Genomic DNA, 25,563 nt, shown 5'->3' with positions numbered 1-25,563 from the left:
ACAAGATGGAAACCAGAGGAAATAAGAGATGGCTTCTTTCTAAAAGTCTGACTCTAATTTGCCATAACATTCATTTTCATTATCCAAACATTTTTAAAAGGGCTCCTGCATTGAACCTCCCATATTGATGAATGCACGTTCTTTTCCTCATGTTATTCATGCTCCTTTAAATGGGCCCTTTTCATTGACATTATACGACTTGTTATGTAAGACTCCTTCCCTGGATGATTCTGTAAGAGCGGCTTTCCTCCCTCGGGGCCTGGATTGTACCCAGTGAGAAAACTAATAGGCCCTACATAAGAGGACAGACACACAGAGGTCCCTGGTTTCTGCCACCATTATAAAAATTATTTCCAGTTTTATTTATTTGGTGAATGCATGAGCAATGCACGCTCTCCCTGCTTCCCATTCATTAAATCAGATACACACAACACAACTTGGAGCTGCCCATGCAGTGCACAGCCAGGCTGTACAGTATGACTGAGGAGCCTTACAAAGAAAAGCTCCTCCAGATACTGAGGCAGGGTGGGCAATGTCCCCTGAGCTTCACAGCTGATGCAGTCAATACTTACTCACCTAAGCTAGCCTCCAGGTTTGCATTCATCTCATTATTCAAATCACATAACAGCAACAGACACAGCACGTTTTGTCTAAATAAATGCTGTAGATGTGCCCTGTTTGTCCACATTAGTAAATTTTTAAGGAATTTGTGTTATGTTGTAAAAGCTGAGGGCTTGTTTCAAATGTTACTGGAGGTACAATAAAATCTTTTAACCTTTCAGAAATGAGATTTTTAGAATTGCAGTATCAGTTAAGGACTTTAAAGAGAAAGTCCATCCCAAAATCAAAAACACATATTTTTCCTCTTACCTGTAGTGCTATTTATCAGTGTAGATTGTTTAAGTGTGAGTTGCAGAGTATTGGAGATATCGGCTGCCTTCTTTCTAACATAATGGAACTAGATGGCACTCAGCGTGTGGTGCTCAAAGTGTCAAAAAAAAAATACATTTGAAAAACTCAACAAAAATCATAACCTGGTTACTCAAGATAATCCACAGACCTTGTTGTGCAGTTTCATGTAGGAACTATTTCTACCCGCCAACTGTAACACCGCGCGGAAGTCTTCAAACTGCATTTTGTTTAACAAAATGTTTTGCTTTATATTCATAACTTCATTTTCATTAGTTTATGATCACCTGAAAATAAGAATCATTACTTTTGTTACCTTAGAATGAGCCATGTATATCTACATATATGATATAAAGAGTGGGTCCACCAAGATGGATAAACCAAACACTGCCTCTAGATAGGCAGCACTACTCAATTTTTTCATTAGGGTGGCCAGAGGGGGCCACCAAAATCTTGGGGTGGTACACCAAAACCAAAAGCCATAACTGAATTTCAGGAATTCTATTAAAGTATGTAGGCTAGCTGAAAACTATGTCAGTGTGGAGAGTTAAGGAATAGCATACTGAGGGTGGACAGCAACCGTATCAGTATCACTATCTTGGGCCATTAAGCCCTGTTTACACCAAACACTTTCTGTATGGTACCTTTGGAACCAACAGTAACCCTTCAGACATGGTACCAAGACCTTAGTATTTCCACTGCAAACAGTACCCTTAAATGTGGGCGGGGGTTGTTGTCACTCACTGTTCTGTCCAGCACTCACTGTAGTTCCTCATTAATGGTGACACAGATGGAAGTCTGCACGTCGTTTATCGTCCCCAGTACGCGGTTGCAGGCTGACATTTTCTGAACAAAATAAAACAGGCTGCAGTGAGAGTCTCTCTCCATGGGATATTTAAAAAAAGGGGGTTTGTGTATTTAGTCCCTCTAAGGCAAGCTCGGGGGTTTAGTGTTGCCGGAGCCCACAGGAACAATGCTCCATGATGCTTTTTTTTCTCAGAGTGAGGACTGTGAAATATGCCATCCTGGTCGAAATAAATATATATAAATGCTTGAAGATCTACTCATTACTAAAAGTGTATGACATATAAAAACTAAGTAATGGTTAAAGTTGTCAGTGAAATGTAAGGTGTGCTGATTGATTCACGTCGTCAACTCATGCATTGAGTAACATAACAAGTGAAGGTTCCACCTTGAAAGTCGCCTGCAGTCAGTCCAGTGAATTAAATTATTTTTTCCCTTTGACTCCAGCTGCTGCATGAGGCAGCAAAACATCCTTTCATTTTATATCTACTAATAAAACTCTCCACAGTATGAACAGTGGTTACATGAGCTTCAAAACCAGCCACAGCTCAGCCCTGAGCAGAGTGACCATCCTCTATTGATCAATAGACTTCAATGTTCACAGCTCCTCCTTTTAGTACCAGATCTGTGTGCTAGGTCCCCCAACAGAGGGGTCACAAAAAAAGGGGATGGTATCATCCACAACTTTACACAATGGAAGCGAAAAAAAAAAGCGTACTGAACTGCACAGTATCGTACTGTTGAGTGGAAATGGGGGTCTGGTGTTTTAATGACCACAGTAGCTCTCAGTTGTTTCAGTTGTGCAACCTCACTGCTAGATGCCACTAAATCCTACACACTGGACCTTTTAAGCGAATGGTGCAATTTGATTCCCACACGAGTCCAGACCAACGTTTCAGTGAATGACAGTTTTAACATTTGAATGCGTCTGACCCTGCAGGAGCTGGCTCTAATCTACCTTTACCTCTAAGATGTTCATTATTAAGTTGTCAGGGTAGAGTGATTCAGGACTGCTTTCGCGAGTCGGTCAGAGGGTGCATGCATTAGTAATCCATTTGCAGAATTACAATGGGCATCTATTCATCCTGGCCTCCTACACATAATGAATGGCTTCAGAGAACAAATCAAACACACTTCAGATGACAGTTCAAATCATTTTCGATAAAGCTTGTGTAACAAACTGAGCGGATTTTGAGATTCTTTCTTCAGTATGATGGTTTTTGGATAAAGACAGGTGGTAGGTATAGCCTGTTGGGTGCTTTATTTTTGTACCTTAGACTTAAATAAGTCCATCATTAGAACTAGACATGACAGGAGAGTTTGTTAAAAGAATCAGACTGTCCATCTCTAGCCTCTCCTGTGTGATGCTAGGTGACCTGGAAGTAAAAAGTAACAGAAGGCATTCCCGCCCACTGGCTCCACTGGCACTGGGCTCCCCCCACTCTCACCGTCAGCTCCACTATCACACATCACATCACATACACTCACACATACACACACACAGAGCAGCTCTTTAATACTTAACACTGTTTTGAATGTCCTGCTGGTGTGCTCTCTTATTCTACTTTCCCATGTCCTCTCACCTCTCTGTGTGGAGGAGTTTGTGTGCCTTACAGTCAGAGGTAGCCTAATTTAGTAGTACTCCCAGTAAAGTCCCCGGTGGCTGACAAAAAGGGAGGTTCCAGGCCAGACAAAGTACGGCCCATCACCTACTCCTCTGCAAGGAAAGCCCTTCTGGCTCCAAGCCCAGATAACAGAAGAGAGCTGAATGTAGGACTCGTATCTGTGCTCTGTGAAGGTGTTCCAGGAAGCACAAACAAAACCTTTTTTACAAAGAAAAGAGGAAACTGAGTTTTTTAACCATTTACTGTGTGAGGCTGACGTCCCTGCAACTTCTTACAACAAGCTCAGCAGAAGCCTTGCCTCATACAAATACTGACAGTCATTGTGACAAGTGACCTTGAAGTGTACCGTGCACGCGGTTCAGGTTTCTGTGTCTTGTCTCATGTGTGGAAGTAAAGCCCCTGCTGTCAGGAAATGACTGACGATGGAGATGTTCATGAGCTGAGAGGAAAATGCAAAGCGGGTCACTATGTAATGAAAGCCGAGAGTTTTCTCAACGTCGCCTCGCTTTATCGTTTATCCTTCCTTCTGAGTCCTTAATGGCTTTTCTCCTACACCAGAGGATCATTCATCCTCTAAGTAGCCTTGTCAGACCCTCTACACTGAGATACAGCAGTGAGGGGGCTGCTAGTCTCCTAATTTAGATGCCAAGTCATGAGAGGGAACATGAGATCAGCTTTTTGCCTTCATTTCAATTTATTATTTTCTGAGGGGACAGTTTGACACACAGCTGCCTCCGGATGTTCATATTAAACGTGGCCAAAGTTTCATATAATGAAGTATATATGTAAAAGTGATGCATGTGAACAAAAACGTAAGGCTTCAGGCTGCCTAAACACTAGGTTTTAACATTATTTTCTACTGTGGCCACAGTATGATGTCATGATGTGACAAATATCTTTATGTGGTCGTCTGCTCCTTGCATACAACTGTTTACATTGTGGCCTTCACTGCTACATGAGGCTATATGCTGTCATCAGCAGGGCTGCCCCCTAATACTCGACCAAATGTTAGTCAACCAGAAAGGAAAGATTGGCAAGATTTCATTGGTCGCTTAGTCACAGAACAAACAAAGAAACAAAAAACAAACAAAAAAAAAAAATAAAAAAATAAAAACCTGTATGACTGGACCATGTGGGAGTTTAATTTGAAAGGACACAGGAAGTGGCCACACTAAGCAGTCAGACAGGAGTCACATTAATTTCCAGGGGTGGTACCTGCGGTTATTACACACAGGCTAGTTAATAACATGTCAGGCAGGAAATCCAAAGTGTGGGATCATTTTGAGAAGGTGAAGGACGAACCCAAGGTGATATGTAGACTCATCTTCATTGGTCGACTACAAACATGACGTATCATCTGAAAAATGTCAGTAGCTACATGCCCATTAGCCACTTAGCACAATCATTACTGCTTTGCCGACAGAGTCATTAACAGGTGGCTCGCTCAGTGTGTGACGTGCATGTGTAGATAAAATATAGGCCTATATTAATGAAGGTTCATTAGTACGGTTTTGTATTTCTTTGTAATGTAGCACAGTGTTAACAATGTTACTGATTCTTTCTCACACCTTCAACTCAAACCATTGTGTTGCCCCGCCCAAAATGTATAATTTAATAATTAAATTAATATCGTAAACATGCGGGTGACTAGTCAACCAACGGCCCTAAATGACGACTATTGGTCGACAAGGAAAATTCATAATCGGGGCAGCCCTAGCATCATCAGAGAAAAATGTACTGTTGGTTGCTGTCGTTAATTTTTCCTTGATTTCAGATCAAATTTCTCTAGAACATGTTTGATTGTGACGATTTTAGTTTAGAGGCTTTTATTGGCAGAAAGTGCTGCCATTCTCCATTACAGTTATTCCCCAGCTGCAAATACTCTGCCAACATACATGTAGCCACATGCTAACATCAAGCAAAACCTGTAATATTGGTTGCTGATGTTGTAAATTTCTTCCTGATTTTTAATCACATTCCTGCTGGAACATGTCCAACTGTGTTAAAAAGCTATTACTGACAATTATTTCATGGTTGAAAGTGTCGCTATTCTCCATTACAGTCATTCCCCAGCTGCAATAATGGTGTAGAGACACTGAGATAAAGAAGACCCGGAACACCGTGACATATCAGAGCAAACCGGGCTTTTTTAAAATGGGATTTAACGACACAGACACTAAAACAGAGTGTCACATAGAGAGTGTGAATACAGGTGTTCCATCAAAGGCAGTTTGGGGGAAATAGTGTTTTTGAAGATTAAAGCATGAAACATGTTCTTGAAGAAACCGAGCGTAACAGGTCCCCTATTCAGTGTGTAATTCTTATATTGCAGTTCATGTGTTGCATGCATAAACATTATATTTACACGAGACTTATGTTACTTTGAGCAGATATACCTGGAAGAGAAACATATATTTCTGATAATGTCATCTCTTCCATTTCAAGTCTGTTCCTCCACATTAGTAACCATGGTTACCATATTGTGTCTCTACGTGTAACAGCCAGCTGCTACCAGCCGAAATGTCCGAAGACAGTAATGAACATTATTGTGAATGATGAGAGATTAGATGTTTTCAGGACAGGCACAGTCTGGTGTGTCTCTGCTGATGTTGTGCATTAGGCAGAAGCTTTTCAATAAGCTCATATTTCCCAGAAGTCTGGTCTTGCCTTCTGAGATGGATCCCATCTCCCTGGATTGTGTTTTCCCTTCCTGTGCTCTCCTTCTCCCACAAGATGCCTCGACTTCACTGGGGTTAAAAATAGATATCTCCCCCCGGTGCAGCTTGAGTCTAACTTTATTTTCATGGGGGGGAAATGAAAAGCACACATACTGTGTTGGAGGGACCGGCGAAAAAAAGCAAAACAATAACCTTCAAGATCCAATGACAAATCAGGTTCTGTCTGTGTAGGAAAACAGAATGCAGAGGAACAAAGGTCCAAACAAAAAGGTATTTTGTTGTGGTTTAAACCGGTGTGGCTCTCTACTCTTCATCGAGCTCGCTTCCCGGGCTTTAATCTTCGAATTTCACTTTGGTTTTGATCTCAAATTAGTCTTGCCATCTGTTGCACAGGATTGAAGCCCACCTACTCCTCCTGAAGTCTGAGAGTGTTTTAAATTCCCGAAAAACCAATCACACTAAATATTTCAACAGGAGTTTTTTGTGGCAGGTTAATTAATTAATTATTCACAGTGTTTCAGTGCTGGCATGGTCATATGGATATTGATTTCTCACTGGCTGCTGTTGACCTCAATTCATCTTTCTGATCTTCCTTTGTGCACAAATGCACAGGCGATATGCAAAGAGAAAGATGCCCATGCAGACACATTTCTTTCTAGCTCTGAGTCCTCACATCTCATGTGCAGACAAAGGGAGGGAGACAGTGAGAAGACTGGGGGAGACAGAGGGACAAATAGAGTGAATGAGAGGAGGAAGGAAGTGACATTGCAAGAGAATGGAGACGGATGAGGACGTGACGGTAAGCAGGAGGGCACGTTAAGGCAGAGCGAACACTGGAGTCAGAGTGTGAGAGACAGGCAGAGGAGGAGGAGAGCAGAGAGGAGAGGAGGAGAGGGGAGGGGGAAGGGCGGGCGTGGGAGAGATGCAAGTTGAGTCAAAGCCCCCGAGCTCCCCTGATTTCTCTGTGAAAGACACAGTGCTGAAAAGATGGATAGCGTGTGCCCTCTCTGCCAAGGCATGCCCAAGACAATGACATCATCAACATCAAACTAGCAAGGACACGAGGCGAGAGCCCCAGACTCACGCTTGGATCTTTTATTCATTATTATTCACTCACTTATTCATCATTTTCCTTGCGCTCAGACTATCGCTGTGCACTGACACCAATCATGAAGTCTTCATACTTAAAAATCTTCTTTAAATAAAATAGTACTTCTACAGTCAGACTGTCACTTTGCACTGACAGTGGTCATGAATAGTCTTCATACATACATTCACAATACATATACAGCCACATGTGGACACTTTGGTGCATAGCACAGGAAAAAAATCATCACAGGTTCAGGTTTAATAGGAGGCTACAATTACAGAAGAGCAGAGACTGTTTTTATTTCCTTCATACTGTATGTGTTGTGTGGGTCTGATATACTGTTGTTGCAGACGGTGAACTCTGGCGAGCAGCGGCGTCACTGCTGGGGCACCTTGTCGGCGAGTCTCTTTGCTTTATTCTGGAGGTAACGTGCCTTGCCCTCCTCGAAACGCCTCTGTTCCTCCTCTCCGTTAACCTGAAGACATTACAAGAAAAGACAAAAGATTTGTTTTCAGACACATTCATCTTTTACACATCATGTGCACTGGAATGTTTCCCCTGCGGTTATTACATTAACCATGAGCATGAAGCTGTGATCTAATTTACCAGTCGGTGCCGTTGTAATTCTCATTCATCTTCTAAATGAAATACTGAATGAATGATTGAATGTCGGAGAAGCTCTGCATTACAGAGTGAAGGAGCAGAATTTATTGATTCATTCTGAATTCAAGCAGTTGAGTAAAACCACATTGTGGTTGGTGATTTGCAAGACATTTGCAGGACACACGACACATTTGAAATTCCTTCAAGGTAATTTAAAAAAGAAATGTGAATGTGTTTGTACAGCAAAGTTTGTATTTCTGACAGTGGCAGCCAGGCAGCCAAAAGGATTGTGATGTCAGGCAGGCAGTCTGTCCAGGAGCACAGTCCTTTGGTCCTGAGATATAACATTATCAGGACAAATAATTACCAGGTTATATGAAATTCTATGTGAACTTTACAATAAAGTTACCTAAAGGTTAGCGTATGATTATTGGTGACTGCTGGCTTTTCATCTAATATCACCAACTGAAATCTCTCTTAAAGTAACAACTACAAAGATTTTCATTTAAATAAATATCTGTTTAGTGATTTTTTTTTTTATCACTGAATGAGGTAACGCAACAGTGATTGAAGTATTGCAATATCTATTTATTTGCAGTATTATGAACTGGTTATCGAGGGTGACATTCACAGAAATGCTGTATTAAAGGTCTAGTGAGTAGGAATTAGTGGCATCTAGTGGTGAGGTTGCAACATTGCTACCAACTGAAACTTCTCCCATGTGCCAAGTGTGTAGAGAAACTAAAGTGAACAACACAAAAACACAAGTGGCCCTGTCCAGTGCCAGTGTTTGCTTTATCTGTTCTTGGTTACTGTAGAACAACATGGCGAGCTCCACGGAAGAGGGCTTGCTTAATATGTGGCTATAAATGGCTCATTGTATGCTAATGTAAACATAATTATGCATATTAAAGTCCATTTCTGCTACTATATACCCCCTTGATGCTACATACCTGACCTGCACTTCCTGCTATTGTTCATCAAAAATGAGAAAATTTTCATCAATTGTCGACAGCAACTTAGTTTAAATACTGCAGGAAATAATGGAACACTCAGGAGCAGCCACAGTGAGCTGTTTGATGAAGAGCTGCAGGGGACAGGGTGCACACCTCCAACTTAGCCAGGTAACCAACTCCTTTCACAGTGCCCTACTATCTGCGGACTCATGCTGTGTGCAGCATAAATCAGATCATAGTTGCTCATAGAATAATGGAAGAAGGCCAGTTATTACCTAACTTCTTTATTAAAATGACAAAAGTTTGTTTTAGCTCCCCCAGAACTCTGATACGTCCAAGTATTAAACCGAATTTATTACCACCAATAAGTACATGTTTCACCAACTCAAAATGGCAGTGGCAGCCCCCAGCTGGGCGAATCCCTATTATTTTCAGCTGTTCTACCGTACTGTAGCACGATCATCTACTTCCATAACAGGATGTTATATGCATAATTTAAATTAGTTTTAACATCCCATATACAAAAGATATATTTGTATTACACTTTGATTGCACCATCACACCCAGAAACTCTGAGATGCCCCCCCTCTGGATTCACAGCTGATATGAACTCCCTTTCGACTTCTGTTTTTATTCTGAGCAGCACTTTGTAGCCTGTGAAGAACAAATCTTCTCTTTCTCCTTCACTTAGTTCAGTTTGGCTGCTGATTCGTGGGAGGAAGCACACTTGCTGGCCTGCGCTGTTTAATTAGACTGCCTGGAAACCTCATGACTTAAACAACAATACCACTACCGGTGACAGTGTCAACACTTACTTTAACATGGTGCTGCCCACTTTCCCACTCGCTCATCTGCACACAGTTCTAAAGGAGCAGGGGATTGTGTTGTATTTGTGTGCATGTGCAAATAAGTCTGTATGTAAAACTGTACAAGTGACTGCTTGCGTCAGTGACATGTTCAGATGTGCGCACACCTGGTGGTTGGCAGACTCAAGAGCACCTGCCACTCAGCAGCACTCTGGGTGCAAAGCTGACAGATGGCGCCTTAACTTTACGGAGAGAGCAGGGTGGTGAAAGATATGACAAAACATCGTGCCAAGACAAGCCCAGGGGTCACAACTCAAATGTGAAGAGAATATTATAACAGTGACACGGATGGGAATATTATTTATCTCCATAGAGCAGGTTTAGGAGCATACAGTTGTACTATTTGTTGTACGCTGCTTATTTAACAGTCAACATACTGCTCAGTCAATTTTGCTTTTGCCATTCGACTGAAAGTAATGGATAATTCCAGTTCATTCACTTTCAAAAAAAAGAAAGAAAGAGACCAAGTTTCACCACTGTTTCAGTATTTTTAAACATTTATATAAAGAGAAATGCTGCGCCGACAATCTGTTTTTCAAAAACTGAATCATTCAAAATTTAACAAGACAATGATACAATCAGAAACTGTGGGGTAAGTATTGCTTTTCCTACATCATCCCTGCATAGAAAGCAAGCACAGCTACACAAACAAAGCCTCTATTATTGTAACATTTTTTGAGATAAGAATAATAACCCACTGTCTCTAATTAGACAGAGACATTAGGATTATATTTCTAAGTGGACTGCATGTAGAAAAATGTAGAGGGAGCAGGTCATTACAGTGTTATTGAAATAAGCCCCGACAAGCTGATTTGGAAGCCTGACACCAAACAGAGGTTTATAAATCATCTAATTTAACACAGCTGCTGCGTGTACCAAAGACATCCATCATTTAGCACAGATTACTGGTTTAAAATGATTTCATTACAAGCCCAAAAATAGTTCAGAGGGACTGCATGCCCTGCAACCACAGCTAAATAAAACAAAAAATGGCCAGTTGGTGAGACAACTTGTTTTAAGGGGGAATCTGTGAAAAGTAATGAAGATAAAATAATTATTGGTCTGTTGGGTCTCTCTGCAGTCTCCCAAAACAACAACAACAACAAAAAAAAACAGCAATACGAAGCAACAAAATGTTCCAGAGGCAGCTGTTAGAGTAGTTACAAAATGGTAAAGAGTGAACAATTTAACATTTAATTCTGTGTGTGTACATGAAGCTTTAGAGGCAGCACTGATTAAAAGCCCCAAGTGTTAGGGTATAATGAGTTGACAGAGGGCAAATTCAGGAATGTAGATTAAGAATATGCACACACAGCCATAGAGATGCCACCCAAATATACGCTGATGAGCCAAAACATATAAACCACTCACTGGTGAAGTGAATAACATTGATCATTTCATTACAATGCAATGTTCTGGTGGGAAACCTTAGGTCCAAGCATTCATGTGGCTGCAACTTGATGTGCTCCACCCAAACACACTACAGACCACGTACCCCACCTCACCGTGCTGCTACACCATATAAACTAAGCAGGAATGGCCTGAGGAACGTGACACTCAAGGCGTCAACCTGGCCTTGAAATCCCCTTGATCCAAATCTGATTGAGTATTCATAGGACATGGGGCCTTCTTGGATCAGACTTGGCACTGACCTGTTGTGGCATTGACACAGGACCTCTGGGCAGTGTCCTGTGGTGTCTGCCACCGGAGCGTTGGCGGCAGATCCATTTAGTCCTGTGTGTTGTGGGGTAGGATACCAGCACGTCCCACGGATGCTCAATTGGATTGGAATCTGCCGAACTACAGATGCCTTGAGCTCTTCATCACGTTCGTCGGGCCTTTTCTAAGAGGTTTTTATGGTGTGGCATGGTGCACTGTCCTGCTGGTGGGGCCACTACCATCAGAGAGTGCCATTACCATGAGGAGGGTACTTGGTTTGCATCAGTGTTTGGGTGGGTGGGGTGTGTCAGGTAGCCAGAACCCAGGGTTTCACAGCAGAACATTGCATTGTAACAAGATGATGCTATTCACTTCATCAGTTAGTGGTTTCAATGTATTGGCTTATCTGGGTATATACAAACTAATACACAAACTGTCTAGGCACAAGTCCACATGGTATATGCATGGTAAGTGTAGGCATTTAGATGTGTATGGCATATTTACTGACACTGTCTTCAGGCTAGTTGTAACTTTTATTCTGATTGTTTTATCTCCTTCAAACTACTCATATCCCCCCCCCGCCCCCCCGTCATTCAGCCCCCTGAGAACTTAACCATTATTTAATTACACTTTTAAAATCATAGTCAGCCGCAGCTTGAGATGGTTTAATGAACACGCCAATTAAAAAGGAAGTGTACACCTGACTACTGCTAATGAAGAATGGCAGTTAATAACAGCATGAGATATGATCCTCTAAAGTTTCTGACCAAAGCAAAAGAAACAGATGATTCTGGCAGGAGAAAACTTTTCCCCTTTATAGTGTCTCATGTTTGTTTTCAGCCTATAGGGTATGCCAAATCATTCAGTCTCCTCTGCGGTTCACCACGCCTGCTTCAACCATAACCCTCCACGTTCAGCCTCGTTCTCGTGTTCTGCCTCCGGATTTGGACCACAGCTCCTCTGCTTGTTCTGCTTTGCCATTCCCTGCCCACCTCAGCCATCATTTCAGTCAAGCCTTCAGCTCCACATCTTCTAATTACAATAAACTGCCGTTAACTATTCAGTTTCCTGATTGTGTTTGCATTTGGATCCTAAGTTGAACTATCACAACACCTCCTTGGCACTAGCCAACAAAAAATCACTCTGACTGGCTGTTAAGGTGAGTGCACAAAAAGAGCAAACAAATGACTTAAGTAAAGAGGACAGCAGACCTAAACAAACATGTTATCTAAGGTAAGATGATTTTTTTTTTTTTAGCTATTGAGCTCTTTAGCAGAAATAGTTCGTAATCATGTTATTGTTCGCTGGCGTGTGATAACTATATCCTTTGTTCTTTCACCATCGGGCTGTGGTGCTAATGTGCTAACTGACTAACTCGAGTCTTGACTCAGTCCTGTCAGTCTCCCGATTTCCATTTTGAATGACAAATACGGACTACCTCCACCTGCTGCTATGGAGAATTATTTCCTCTCATGCAAACGCAGAAGGAACGTGCTGGTTGGCTGCTGGCTGTAGTCTTTGCAGTGTGTTCAAGCGCAACTTTTGGCCGAGACACAGGCGACATGAGGTGACACAACAGTTGGCCTATGTAGCCATTAATCCTTTGATGTTGGTTTGGTGTGTGGGCCTTTGACTGCTAATACATTGGAATCAGTAGTCTGTTATAACTGAAACTTGGATGATGATTTCTCCTACGCTCCTTGGTTTTGGCGTTGTTTCTTGTGACTGAATCAAAATGCATTTTTACTCAGAATGACCAGCTTTCCAAGAAGATATTTTCCAGGTGCTGTTTTTCTGCTGCCACCTGTTAAAATTATATCAGTCTTATCTCACCTGGCCAACTAAAACTAACAAGAGACCAAAATGTTCCAGTTCTTTTTTTCATTCCAAGAAACTGTACTTTCGGTTACTGGCGGAGAACAGTCCAGTCTGAAAAGAAGAAATGCTCATGAGGTGATGTGACTTGAATCATGGGGTGACTTAATCTGTCTATACACAATCTAATGCTGGTTTAAGCATAATGCAAAGTAAATGTTTAATTTTAAGTGTAAAGTGTAAGTGTAAAGATTGCTAACATTTTAAATCGGTTTCCTCACTCTTTTATAGTAACAGTAGGAGATAGATGATGTTCTACTGAAAGTGAACATCAGAGCTATCACCTCCAAAAAGCCTTAATGCTGGTGTTTCTACTTTTTTTGTCCACATGTATGCTTATGTGTGCACATTATTTGTCCTCCTTACACCTTGTGTGCATTCCTGCTGGGTTGCACGTGTGCATGCATATGTTAATGCACATGCGCATCACATTTGCATTACTCAATGAGACAATTCAATGCTAGGCTCAAAATGTCCTTTTGGTGTCCCAACATAATTGGTATTCCCACAGTGGCTCCAGTCTAATAACTATGATTATGCAGGATCATCAGCCACCACTGATGACTCTCTGATGCAGAACCTATCAATGTTGCAAAAGCAGCCATGCTTGTTTTATAGTGTCTGTGCATTTACAATCGTTCTTTGCAATCAGGGAGACTGTATGTGTCACAGTTCATATTCACATGGTAAGGATGACGGCCCACGCTGTACAAAACACAATGGCTCCTCTTTGAAGAGGACAAGAGTCTACAGCCACGTTAGCGGCTCTGAGACTGCACATCGGCACAATGATGCTTTGAACTAAATGCTAACATCAGCATGGTAATTTGTTCTCGGTCTTTACATTAAAATGTAGATCATGCATAATGTTTACCATGTTCAGCATCTTAGATTAGCATGCAAACACTTGCTAATCAGCACTTAACACAAAGTGATGATGGCACTGGATGAAAAGCTAAGGGATCACCAACGTTGTGAATGTCTGAACCAAAGTTCATGGCAACTCATTCAGTAGCTGCTGAGACTTCTTAACTCAAAACCCCAAACGTGAAAGGTCAGAGGATCATTGAAGTAATTAGGATACATCACATGGGAGCTATGGATGTCTACATTTCATGTCAATCTATCCAAAAGTGAGACGACATCTCTAGAGCTATGCTACAATCTTGGTTGATAAAAACACACTTGTTACAAAAAAATCAAAAAATCAGTGATTATCAGCAATGGGTCACACTGGAGCACATGAAATTATCAATTTGAATGTCGGCCACTGGGCACCAAGACAAAGTCAGAGTCTTGGCTGATTGGGTCAAATGGCCAAGAAAAACAGCTGTTTCACCTGGCTTACCAGTTGTCCATTAGTTAGACGGTTGAATGGAGTGTGACAAATTGTATAAGGTTGGAACAGGGACAGGTTTGTAAAAGGAACGGCCCATACAATGCCAGCAAAATGCCAGAGGGCATTGTGCTCACACGAGCTGTTATTAAAGTGGGCACTGGGCATCAGTGGCACTGCCAAATGCCAACGTCTCAAAAGTAGCACTAAGATGTAAGCAACCAGCTCAAGAGAAGCAGCAGTCATCTTGGCCAGCATGAGTGTGGATACTAAGCCATATGTTTATGTGTGACAGGAAGAGAGATACACTCATACACAAAGGATGACATTTTAGAAAATGCTGAAAGGTGTTTTATTTGTCATCATAAAACGAATCCTTTCAAATACTCCACGCTGGCTTTTCCTGAATGCTCAGAGGACCTCTGTCTGTGGATCCATCTGTTCAGTCGTGATGAATATTTTATGCTATCAGTTTTTTTCTGTCTGTACTTCTGTTTGTAAAGTATTCATCCAAAATTCCTCTATAATCTGAACCTCATCACAGTTTCAGAAACAGCCGTGTTACATAAGTGATCCCATGATCTACAACGGGTGGTTATTATTATTTGTGTAGTGTTGTGTCATTACTTTGTTTTTCTTCTTACAACATATTGTCTGTCATGAATGCAAAGCATGAAATGGAAGCACAATAAGCCAGCAGAGGAGTTGTCGAATGAGTCTGAGCTTTCAACTGTAATATGAGCTAACTAGCTGAGTAAAATAAAACAAGATATTCACTGAGCTAAATCACTTAGCTCAAGCAAGTTTGAAGTCCAAAACCGATTTTCAAAAAAATGGATGGACCCCTAACATCGAAAAACTCATCTCACAATATACATATTACTTTTGCTTGCTTTGGGAAATGTTCGGCAGTGATTAAAGGAATGAATCATGAGTTTTCCACCTCCCCCAAGAGTAAAAATGTTTCCTTTTTTGTGATATTTTGAGGTTTTCTTGTTTTTTAAATTTCTACACAGTTTTTTATGCACAATGCAGTAGGATGGAAGTGCACCTGTTAGCAGTGTTAAAACACAATAGACAGTGAGCTGTAGCTTTTGCTTTTCACATTACAAATAATACTGAAGAATTTCAGAAGCACTTATGCTTGTACTGAACTTTGTGTTATAAAACCACCATTAATTAAAAGTAACACTTCGCTGCTCCTTCTCTGGCACTGCTAAAGGTCAATATAGGACATGTCAGAAATTAAAAACAGACACAGAACTGGATGAGACTGAAAATACCAAATATAGATGGATCATGCCATTTTGTTCTTCACAAGAACTCACCAAACTTGACCGAGACCTGGCTGTAAATTACTTTTGGCTATGAACAGAGAACATTATAGGCTTCTGTACATTATCACGGATAAGGTATTATTAAAAACTCCTGCTATTCCTAATTAACCATCCTTTACAGACTCATAGACCGAGGCACAGTAAGAACAAAGGTTGGTATGCTCTCTGTGCTTTGCCTTGGATTGCCACAGAGTCAGAAATATCTGCAACTCTGCATGGCACAAGTGTACCCGTTAACCCGTTGCTGATTGTCTTGAATGGGAGGCATCTAAAAATAAACGTGCATCACTTCATGTGGACTACAGGGGGTTGCCATGACAACCGGGCTTGTTTTCGTGTCACGGGAGGCCAGCTGAGTCTCTGCCAGAGAGAAGAGGGAGGGAGATGGAGGAGAAGAGAAGGAGGGAGAGATGAAGAAATGAAGGTAAAAGAGGGATGGAAGGAAAATAGGCAGGGTGGGAAAGATGAATAGAGGCAGAAGGAGTGGGAGAGGAAGGGAGAGATGGAACAGAGGAAGGCAGGAAGGAGAGATATGATGAAACACTGAAAAAAAAAGTAAGAGGAATGAAGAGAAAGCAAGATGTAAGGAGGACCAAACCATCGGTGTGTTCACCAAGAATTAATTCAGTTATTATACATCTTAACCTTTATGCCTCTGCAAAAGGATTGCTGAATGTGCACACGTTTTTTTCATTCACACTGTAGCACACATCCACACTCGGGCTCTGCCACCGTACAACCACATCCCTTCCCCACCAGCTGGTATTCAGTATGCACTGGCCACTGGCTGAGGATTCAAAGTGCTGACCTTCTGATAACAAGCCAGTTTTTCTAACCTTGAGGCGACTGCTACCCCATTAAAATCATCATGAATACAAAGACATACGCTGGTCAAAGGTGCTTCCGGGCATTTTCGATTATTCCTATGCGAAGCCCAGTGTGCACAATATTTCAGTACTCTTCAAGGGTACTGCTGCAGAGAGGAGAGGCATCCCCCTGATATCCTCCCTTCTGTTCATGCTGTCCTCTTTCCCCACTTCAGCATTACCCACAGCGTGCCACAATGGTGACAGCCCATCTACAACCCCCTCCTACACACCCACACACCCACACACCCACACACACACACACACAGAGTCCCTAACCCCCTGCTGAGCTAAAATGGGAAAATCTAAAAATAGTAAACGCAACGAGCTCGCTCAAGAGAAAGCGAGGATGAGAGAGTGAGGGGGAAAAGCACCTGCAGTCAAAAATAGCACAAGCTGTCCTTTCGATCGGGCTATTTATAGAACACAACTGGAGCAAAATCTGCCACAATGTCATGAAAATTTCATTAAGGAAGGTTTGAAATATGTGTTTTTAGTGTTCAGTTGAACAGGACTCAGTGAGAGATAAGATATTCAGTGACCATATAAATATTTGAAAGGTGCTGTATGTAACATTTACAGCATTAATATAGCAGCAAATAACTATTGCTTTGTGAAGATATAGTGGAGTAATAGCAACTGAAATTATGCTCTCTCTCTCTCTGTGTAATCTGAGCTTCTCTGTTGTGTGTTGTGGTAGACGGCCCAGCTGCGTCTGCATGCTAGTCCCGTGTGAGTCCTGTGTATGTATCCCACTGGGAAGCTTATCCCTGGCGCCCTGCACGACTCCCAGGGTGCAGCCCCACTATACGAAATCAGAAATTTGCTTCCAGTCATTGTGTATGGGAAACATCTGATACACTGCACACATCCCTGTGATGCGGACTACGCTGGCGGTGTGACAAGAAGGCGTAACAATTTAAAGATTCAAACGATGATCACATCAACACAGCCAATCAAGCTTCGGCACTGGCGACTTTCTAAACAGCTCTGTGTACAACCAGGAAATGCTGACGGCAAGGCAGGGCCGCCGAGAGTTTATGCAAATTGGCCGTGTATAGTGGGCATGCACTGTCACAGTGCGGCCCAGCTTTGTGTGACCAGAAGGCCGACATTTACTGTGTATTGTCAGCGACTGATTTGCTGCACAAAGCATGCTGGTATGCCTGGGATGCAGACCAAGCTGGCGGTGTGAAGAGAGGGAGTGACAATTTGAAAAATTCTAACAGCGCTCACATAAAGACAGCTAATCTGGCTGCAGCCTGCAGAAGAAGGAGTCTGCAGCCTTTACCAGATTTTATTGAACACACAGATACAAACTTATAAACATCATACCTAACTTTCCGTGTGTGTATGTGTGTGATTTCCTGCCGTTCCCAGAACCCTGCATATCTTCACCTTACTTGGCGTTCTGCCACACTTTGTTCTGCCAAAGACATCCATTTCCCAACCAAAATGTTTTCCAGGTCACTCTGCTCTAAGACTTCTCCCCAGAGTGAGACCATTAAGGGTTGCTCAATTTTTAATAAACATGTTTTGCTTCATAATTGACCTTAAGGGTCAAGTATTTTTGGGCCTTTTCGCCACCACAAGCCACAAGAGACCAGCAGGGCAGGGTAGATGCCAGTTTATGCGAAATGGTCCCATATAGTGGGGCTACACCATCATACAGCTGTCGTATGATGGTTACTGCTGATACCTGGATGGCATCGTCACGGAAGTGTAGAGCCCACCGTGTGACACCCCCCCCCCACAGTGCACCGAGGCACATGTTGAAAACCCTCTTTACTACAATCAGACCTGGGCAAAGAATAAGCACCTGCAACAAATGGTAGTATAAAGACATGCGGTGTTAGAGTACAACCAGATGAAGACGAAATGAAGAAGAGGGATGGCATTTTTGTGGATAAGTTAGATCAGGCAGCACAGAGAGCATAAGGGCAGATCTATTTTTAGAAATCATACAAGATAACTTAGGATGATCTTTGAAGGAATAATTAAGCACTTTGGGAAATGAGATTATATTAATTCTCGCCAGGGGTCAGATAAGAAGACTGATACCACTCTCCTGAGCTTGACATAAAGAATGGAAACAACTAGCCTGGCCATGTCCAAAGGTAACAAAATCTGACTACTCATTAACAAAAACTATGATGGAAAATATTTGTCAATGTCAATGTTATTGACAATCTGCAAATAGCTAAAACAGATTGATAATTAAAACTACAAAAAAATGTATGTTTCATTCTTGTCAAGGAAATGAGACGGGTTAAAAATGTTAGCAGTGAACTAGAGTTGCAGCGGTGGCGGTTAGCAGCTAGCTCCACTTGTTAGCTGGTGATCCGCAGCAGAGCAAGCAGCCACTGCACTGTTGATCCCCACAGGACTCCACTGAGATCCAGACTGTCTTGAGGAGCTCCATAGTTTGATTGCTGTTTGACAGGCAGGTAGGAGTTCTCGGCTATCTTCGAGTGTAGCTGTGCTGTATGTAAACAGCCTGAACCCAGCGGAGTTTTCTCTGACAGAGCTGAAAGTTTCATTCAGAGTTTACAATGAACCTGGGTACAAATCCTAGTTGTCTCATATTAGTTAGTAATGGTCTCAAAGTTTTTTAGACCATAAATAGAGAGATGTTGAGCGTTTCAAACAATGATATTTAAGTGTGTGCCTGTAAATCATCACTTAAACCTGTCAAAGATTCTGCTGGAGAAATACAAGTTTGTAAGTGTGTAGAAAAAAAAGTCTGAATGAAATGTTTATGCAACCTGTCACCTTGATTCTTATTTCTGATACCTATATTAGCGTAATTAGATTAGTTGATAGAGAAAAGAAAACATTCTGACTAAATGTTATGACTTAAAGTTGACTAAAATGTGATGAGTTTTTGTCAAATAAAATGTTTTTGAATTGTTGTTGACTAAAACTAGATTAAACTATAAAGCATAAAAAAGGACTAAAATAAAAAACTAAAATCTAATAGCATTTTAGTCTAAAGGCTAAGATTAAGACTTAATCTAAAATGACTACTAAAATCAACACTGCTAGCAGCATCTCTAAAGCCCACTAATTAGCTTGTTTTATCTCAAATGTTTAATCCATACAAAAACTGAAGTGGAACTGGAATTACTGCCTCGCAGTTGTATGCCTCTGCGAACCAGTCAAATTGCAGGTATAGCTGATATGCATGTCTGTGACAACATGGATGCTTCAAACACATCTTCCCCCAGGCAGCATAGAGGATCTATACAATCACAGCTGAATTTTAAGGTGGACACCCAAGAGTAGAGTTACCAATTCAGTATCTGACCAAATATCTCTCCTTTTGTTCCTAAGTTGAGATGCTGAGCAAAGGCCAGTAAACTGTTTAATGCAGAACATTATGATGTCACAGTGAAGCGGACCTTTGACCTTTTGGATATAAAATGTCCTCACTTTATTATTTTATCCTATTAGTCATTTATGTGAAATTTTGTCATAATTAGCATATGAATTCCTGAATTTTGTCCAAAAAGAGGTCACAGTGACTTTGAACTTTGTCCTTCAACCACTAAATTCTAATCAGTTCATTCTCGAGTCCAAGTACATGTTTGTGTCAAATCTGAGGAAACTCCCTCAAGGCGTTGTTGAGATATAATGTTCAAGAAATGAGACGGACAAAGGTCACAGTGTCCTTTGACCTGTGGACACCAAATTCTAAATAGTTCATTCTTGATTCCAAGTAGATGTTTGAGACAAATTTGACAGATTCCCTCCAGGTGTTATTGAGATATCATGTTTATGAGAATGAGACAGATGAGGTCACAATGACCTTGACCTTTGACTTATGACCCCTAAAACTGAATTAGTTCATTCTTGATTCCAAGTCGATGTTTGAGCCAAATTTGAAGAAATTCCCTCAAGGCGTTGTTGAGATATAGTGTTCATAAGAATGGGACTGATGGACAGACAACCTGAAAAAACAAAATGCCTCCGGCCACGGCTATCGCCAGCATGGAGACATAAAAATGTCAAATTTGGGATTTATGGATGGCTATGTGCAGGAGTACTTACACTGACAGTTGCTGGGGAAAAAATTTGTTATCATAACAGGCACATGTATAAATGCTATTTGATAGGACTATTTAGAATGATAGATGGTGGTAGCGGCCCCAGGGGAAATAAAATGGAGGGACGGGGAGGCCACATGTTTGTTGTGCCTTGCTCAACTCTGTATTATCAAGCCCACTGGGCTGATTAATGCCATCATTGCATTTTCATCCCCCACAGTCCCATCTCCACCGTTAGGGGAAATTCAGGTGTTAATTGGGTTGACGTGTTAAACCTTATTAAATATACCAAGGGACTGACATCTATGAATAGGTTTACTGCCGTCAATAGAGTTTGGATGGGCACTCCCTTCTTTTGAGTCCCTCTCATCCCGTCTTTAATCCCTCAGTAAATAGTGATAAAGACAGAAATAGTCCTGATTGAGCCTTGTCCTCCTTCTCTTGCTCATACAAATAAACACACACGCATTCTTGCTCAGTGATCTGTTCAAGCACGTGCACCTCCACACGCAAAGCCCGCTGTGTCTCACACAAACCTACATGCACTGGAGCTTTATTTGTCTTACACACAAACACATACAGTCTGGCCATATTGTGTCTCTATCCAACATTTTCATGCACACATGCACATTTCTCTATTGCTGCCCTTGTTTATCTGACATGCTACATCAGAGCCCTGGCAGCCCTTCCTCCATTTAGATTTCCATTTATAGTGTTGAGGATGAATTATTAAAATCACCAAGAGATTTTTTTTTTAGCTTCTCTTTTCATAAAACTGAGGTGAAATTACAATGACTCTAATCATCGCTGCAATTCCCTGCCATTAAAACAAAAGCCTGTGCAAGATGGAAAACCAGGTAATGAATGCATGGAGCGAGGCAGACAATGGAGCCAACCGAACGCGAGGTTTTGTGAAATGGAAATGGGGAGACTGACGGGCGCTTTTGAAAAGGCCGACCATTTGAGGCGCACATTTGATGCACATTTCTGTCTGGCAGGGGCAGAAGGAGAGAAGTCTGTTTTCAAATAGACCTGTCATGGTGTTAAAGGCTGATGCTGCACCTTTAAGTGTGTGAATGTTTATAACGAGAGGGGTTAATGTAGCACTTGGCAGCACACCTATAACAACCATTTTCCATGCCTCACTCTTATCCACACTGCCAAGCTTGGCTTTCTTCAAGCAAATCTCTTATTACACACTTGTGTTACTTGAAACAAGGAGGAACATGTGGTTACACACCTCTTTTATCTTAAGATTAAAGGCTGAGTTAGACATAGTGTCGTAGTACTTGAGAATGGTTTTGGTCCCGAGACCAAAGTCTCTGGACCACTTTTTGAATGTATCGGTCATGTTTCTGACTCAGCCACAATTTCACTTGGTCTTGTCTCACTCCAGGACAAAGAGGACTCAGAATTTCATCACAGCTGCAGGGATATCACTAAAAAGGAGTGTTGAATAAAGATGGTCAAGATGATTTCAACTCTTAGTGTTTGCCCATAGAAAACAAAGGAAGATTCCCACATATAAAATTCAGCTCTGCAATGCTTTTTGATATTTTTATCAAGACATTTCTCGTGTTACATTTATACGTACACACATAGTATGAGAACAAAAGAAGTGAATGGGGAAGAATTTTCATTTGTTTTCTGTGGGTGTTTTCATGGGAATGTGGATCTTTCAGGGTAATTTGAGAAGTGCCAAAGGTGTGCATGCTCCACATTTTATCATGATAGCATCATGCAGTGTGGGACTCACAACGGTCTGGTACAGTATTGACTCAGTCCCAAGCCCTCAAAGTCTTAGTCTTGTCTCGGTCTAGGGGGTCTTGACTGCAACACTGGTGACTATGTAATTTAAATATTATATCAAATAATTTCTACATGCTTTGGTTCATTATTTTGGTTAAGTTAAGAGGATAGATGCAGCTTAACCAAGAGTACAGTTTTGTGCTTGACCTCTGTTACCTCAAATATTGCTGCTTGGTTTTTACTTTGAACACATTTTCCTGCCTTACTCAGAACTCTGCACATACTTAAAGTTTAATGATTAGCTCAGGTGAAAACTCTCTGAATTTTGTGCACTCAGCCAATGCCATTGTTATCAGGGACTGTGCTTGATTAAAAATCAACATCAGTGCTCTCATTACCACAATTATCAAGAAGCTGGTTTATATATGCACATAGGTGCGGTACAACAGCCATTCAGCAAGTCAAGAAATCAGTCCAAAGAAAACAGAATATAAATTGCTGAGTCACAGAATATGGAGCGATGATCTTTATCATTAAGATTAAATAAATGTTTAAACTCACTGCGGTCCTCTAAATGCTTTATTTAGTGCTTTGAATGTGATTTTAATGGCTTCTCTGTTGTCTAAATCCCACTTCATCTGGCACAATAGTTGGATGAGTTTTAAAGGGATCATCACAGCAACAATCAGGGTGTGTGAAAGGCGCCAGGAAATAATTTAAATGTACTGAGTTAAACAGATGGCCTGCACGTTCAGTGTTTGCATATAAACAGGGTTTGGATCATCGCGTACTGCCAAGCCAGAACAAACAGCAGGCGTTTCTCTCCTGTCTGCAGGTAAACATGCACACTTTACATCCTGAAAGTAAGTGCTGAGTCAGCCCGACACAGATGTCCAGGGATGTTGTGGAGATATTACTATTCAGCCCGCAGTGCTTAAGGTTAATGAGCAGACATGGGGAAAATATTAAATGCAATGGAAAGACACTGATATGTAAAACTGCCAAATAAAGATAGTGTCTATCATGCTGTGAGCTTTCCAAAAGTCACAAGTGTTGCTGACTGCATTTACATGTACAATCTTATTCCACTTTATTCTGAATTTGACAGTACTGTGAAGTTGATACGGGTTATGTAGACAGTATATTGTGTTTGGATATTCCAAATTAGGCTTTTTTTTCCAAATCTAACATTTTCCAATTAAGAAATGTGGGATATGCTGGTATTACTCTGATTTAAGAAGCATTCTTTGGTCATGTACACAGTGCATTCAAAATATGCATCTTAATGGGGGGTTTTAACCACAGTTTGTGACACATGGCATCTTGCCTGTTAACAGTCAGCTCTGTGCACTGTACACAACAGTTTGTAAGGCTAAGGTAGAGATATGTGCCCAAAGGAAAAGCCCACATTTCCAGTCGAGAGGAGTAACACACCTACTTTTAAACATAATGAAAGACTTGGATATCAACAGGTTTTTGGATATGCAGTAGTATCGCCGATTTTTTCAAGTAGGTGGTTGGAGCCACCAAAGGGAAACTTTGAGAAAATCCTGTTTTGACACAACGACGTGAAATGGCACGGGAGGCTTCAGCCCACTTTTCCATATTTTGACATGATAAACAACATGTTAGGGTGCGTTAATTGGAGTATGCACGGCTGCATGTAAACAGGATGTTAGTGATTTATTCATTTTCATTAGGCATGTAAACATCTTTTTTCAGAGTAAGGGCAAAAATATATATATATTTAAGTTATATTTTGTTCATGTAAATGTAGTCACTGAGTGGGGGAACGTAACTAACAGGGCAAAAACAGAGAAACATATGATCACATGACTAAGCAAGAACTGAAGAGATAACAGACATCTTACATCTAAATTGGGATAAGAAATCCAACACTCGTATTGGCATAAAGTGTCACTGCAAACTATTGATACTATTTTGATAGCTAGTATAAATAATTTCTTGCTCTGTAAAGTAAATTTTATATTCCATCATGGTTTTTTTTATTTAGTATGCGGACCAAGGACAAGTTTCCATTTGAATCTTTATCAGCGCTTACAAATCTGAAAGGTTCTTTAGGGGTATAAGCAGAAGCAGCTGAAAGACATGATAAATACCCATGGCCTGATTTATTTACCATACAAAATTCAAGGACTAAAAACCAAGGTTGTAAAGTGAATCAGTGTGCAAACTAAGGTACACCATACTTGGGGGACACATTAAAAAATCTACAGTATGTTTGACTCTCAATCTGTGTAAGAGCTGTGCAAATTTAGCTCTGTGTGGATATAAAAAATTATGTACAGTATAAGATCGAATTAATGACAGACTTTAGAGAGCAGAGACTGGATGGTACCAACCTTAAGAGGAGGGACAGGCAGAGGCTTATTGTCCTTGTCCAGGGAGATGAAGGTGAAGAAGGCAGAGACAGCGCGGTATTTGTCTACGTCTATCTCCACCAGCGAGGAAGCATCCACCAACACTTCGATTTCCATAGACTTGTTACTGACGAATGTGAGCCGCCCCGTCACTGTCACCACACAGCCTGAAAGAGATGAGGAGGAGAAAAATGTTTAATGTTTGATGTTTATGCATTACACTGGTTTTGTAGTAGTATGCTGCCATAGAAGACATTTTCATTTCAATAAGGAAACTCATTCATGTTGACTTAACAGTTTCAAGTTCAAGCATATTTAAAACAACAGAAGTTGACCAAAGCACTGCACAACGGTAAAAGAGCAATAAAATATATGAGGCATAATAAAGCATAGTAAAAACAGCGAGTGCCTCAACATAAATACAACCAGAACAATGACAGTCAACTAAATAAAAGAACAAGAGGAGAAAATTCATACGGATACAAATGCTTAACAATAAAGCAGGTTTTGAGTTGATTTTTAAATGAGCTTAGGGAAGGGGCTGATCTAAGAGAGTGGAAGATTGTTTCAAAGTTTAGGAGCCGTGGCCGCAAAAGCGCGATCTCCACTGTGTTTGCTGTTTGTTCGTGGGATGACTTGGAGACCAGTGACAGAGGAACGGAGAGCTTTAGCGATGGGTGAAGCAGAGGCTATGGAGGTTGGATATGTAGGGGGCCACTGAGAGCTTTAAAAACAAACAGGAGAATCCTGAAATGAATGTGGTAATGAACTGGAAGCAAGATG

At 41.2% G+C, this 25,563-nt stretch overlaps 1 protein-coding gene across 3 annotated transcripts in view; it reads right to left on the bottom strand.

Moving 5' to 3' along the window:
* Positions 1-7,096: 7,096 nt before the first annotated feature.
* acot7 (acyl-CoA thioesterase 7) overlaps positions 7,097-25,563 on the bottom strand; it is an 86,306-nt gene continuing 67,839 nt past the window's right edge. For all 3 annotated transcript variants that reach the window (XM_049581967.1, XM_049581965.1, XM_049581966.1), the window contains 2 exons: positions 24,763-24,947; positions 7,097-7,581 (listed from right to left, as the gene is read on the bottom strand). In XM_049581967.1, coding sequence (XP_049437924.1) covers positions 7,483-7,581; positions 24,763-24,947 — 284 coding nt within the window. In that variant the 3' untranslated portion in view covers positions 7,097-7,482. The remainder of the gene's footprint in view (positions 7,582-24,762; positions 24,948-25,563) is intronic.

This window comes from Epinephelus fuscoguttatus, linkage group LG7 (assembly GCF_011397635.1).
Source record: "Epinephelus fuscoguttatus linkage group LG7, E.fuscoguttatus.final_Chr_v1".
Lineage (NCBI taxonomy): Eukaryota > Metazoa > Chordata > Actinopteri > Perciformes > Serranidae > Epinephelus > Epinephelus fuscoguttatus.
Note: the sequence above shows the minus strand (reverse complement) of the source record. Positions and strands in the feature narration are given on the sequence as shown.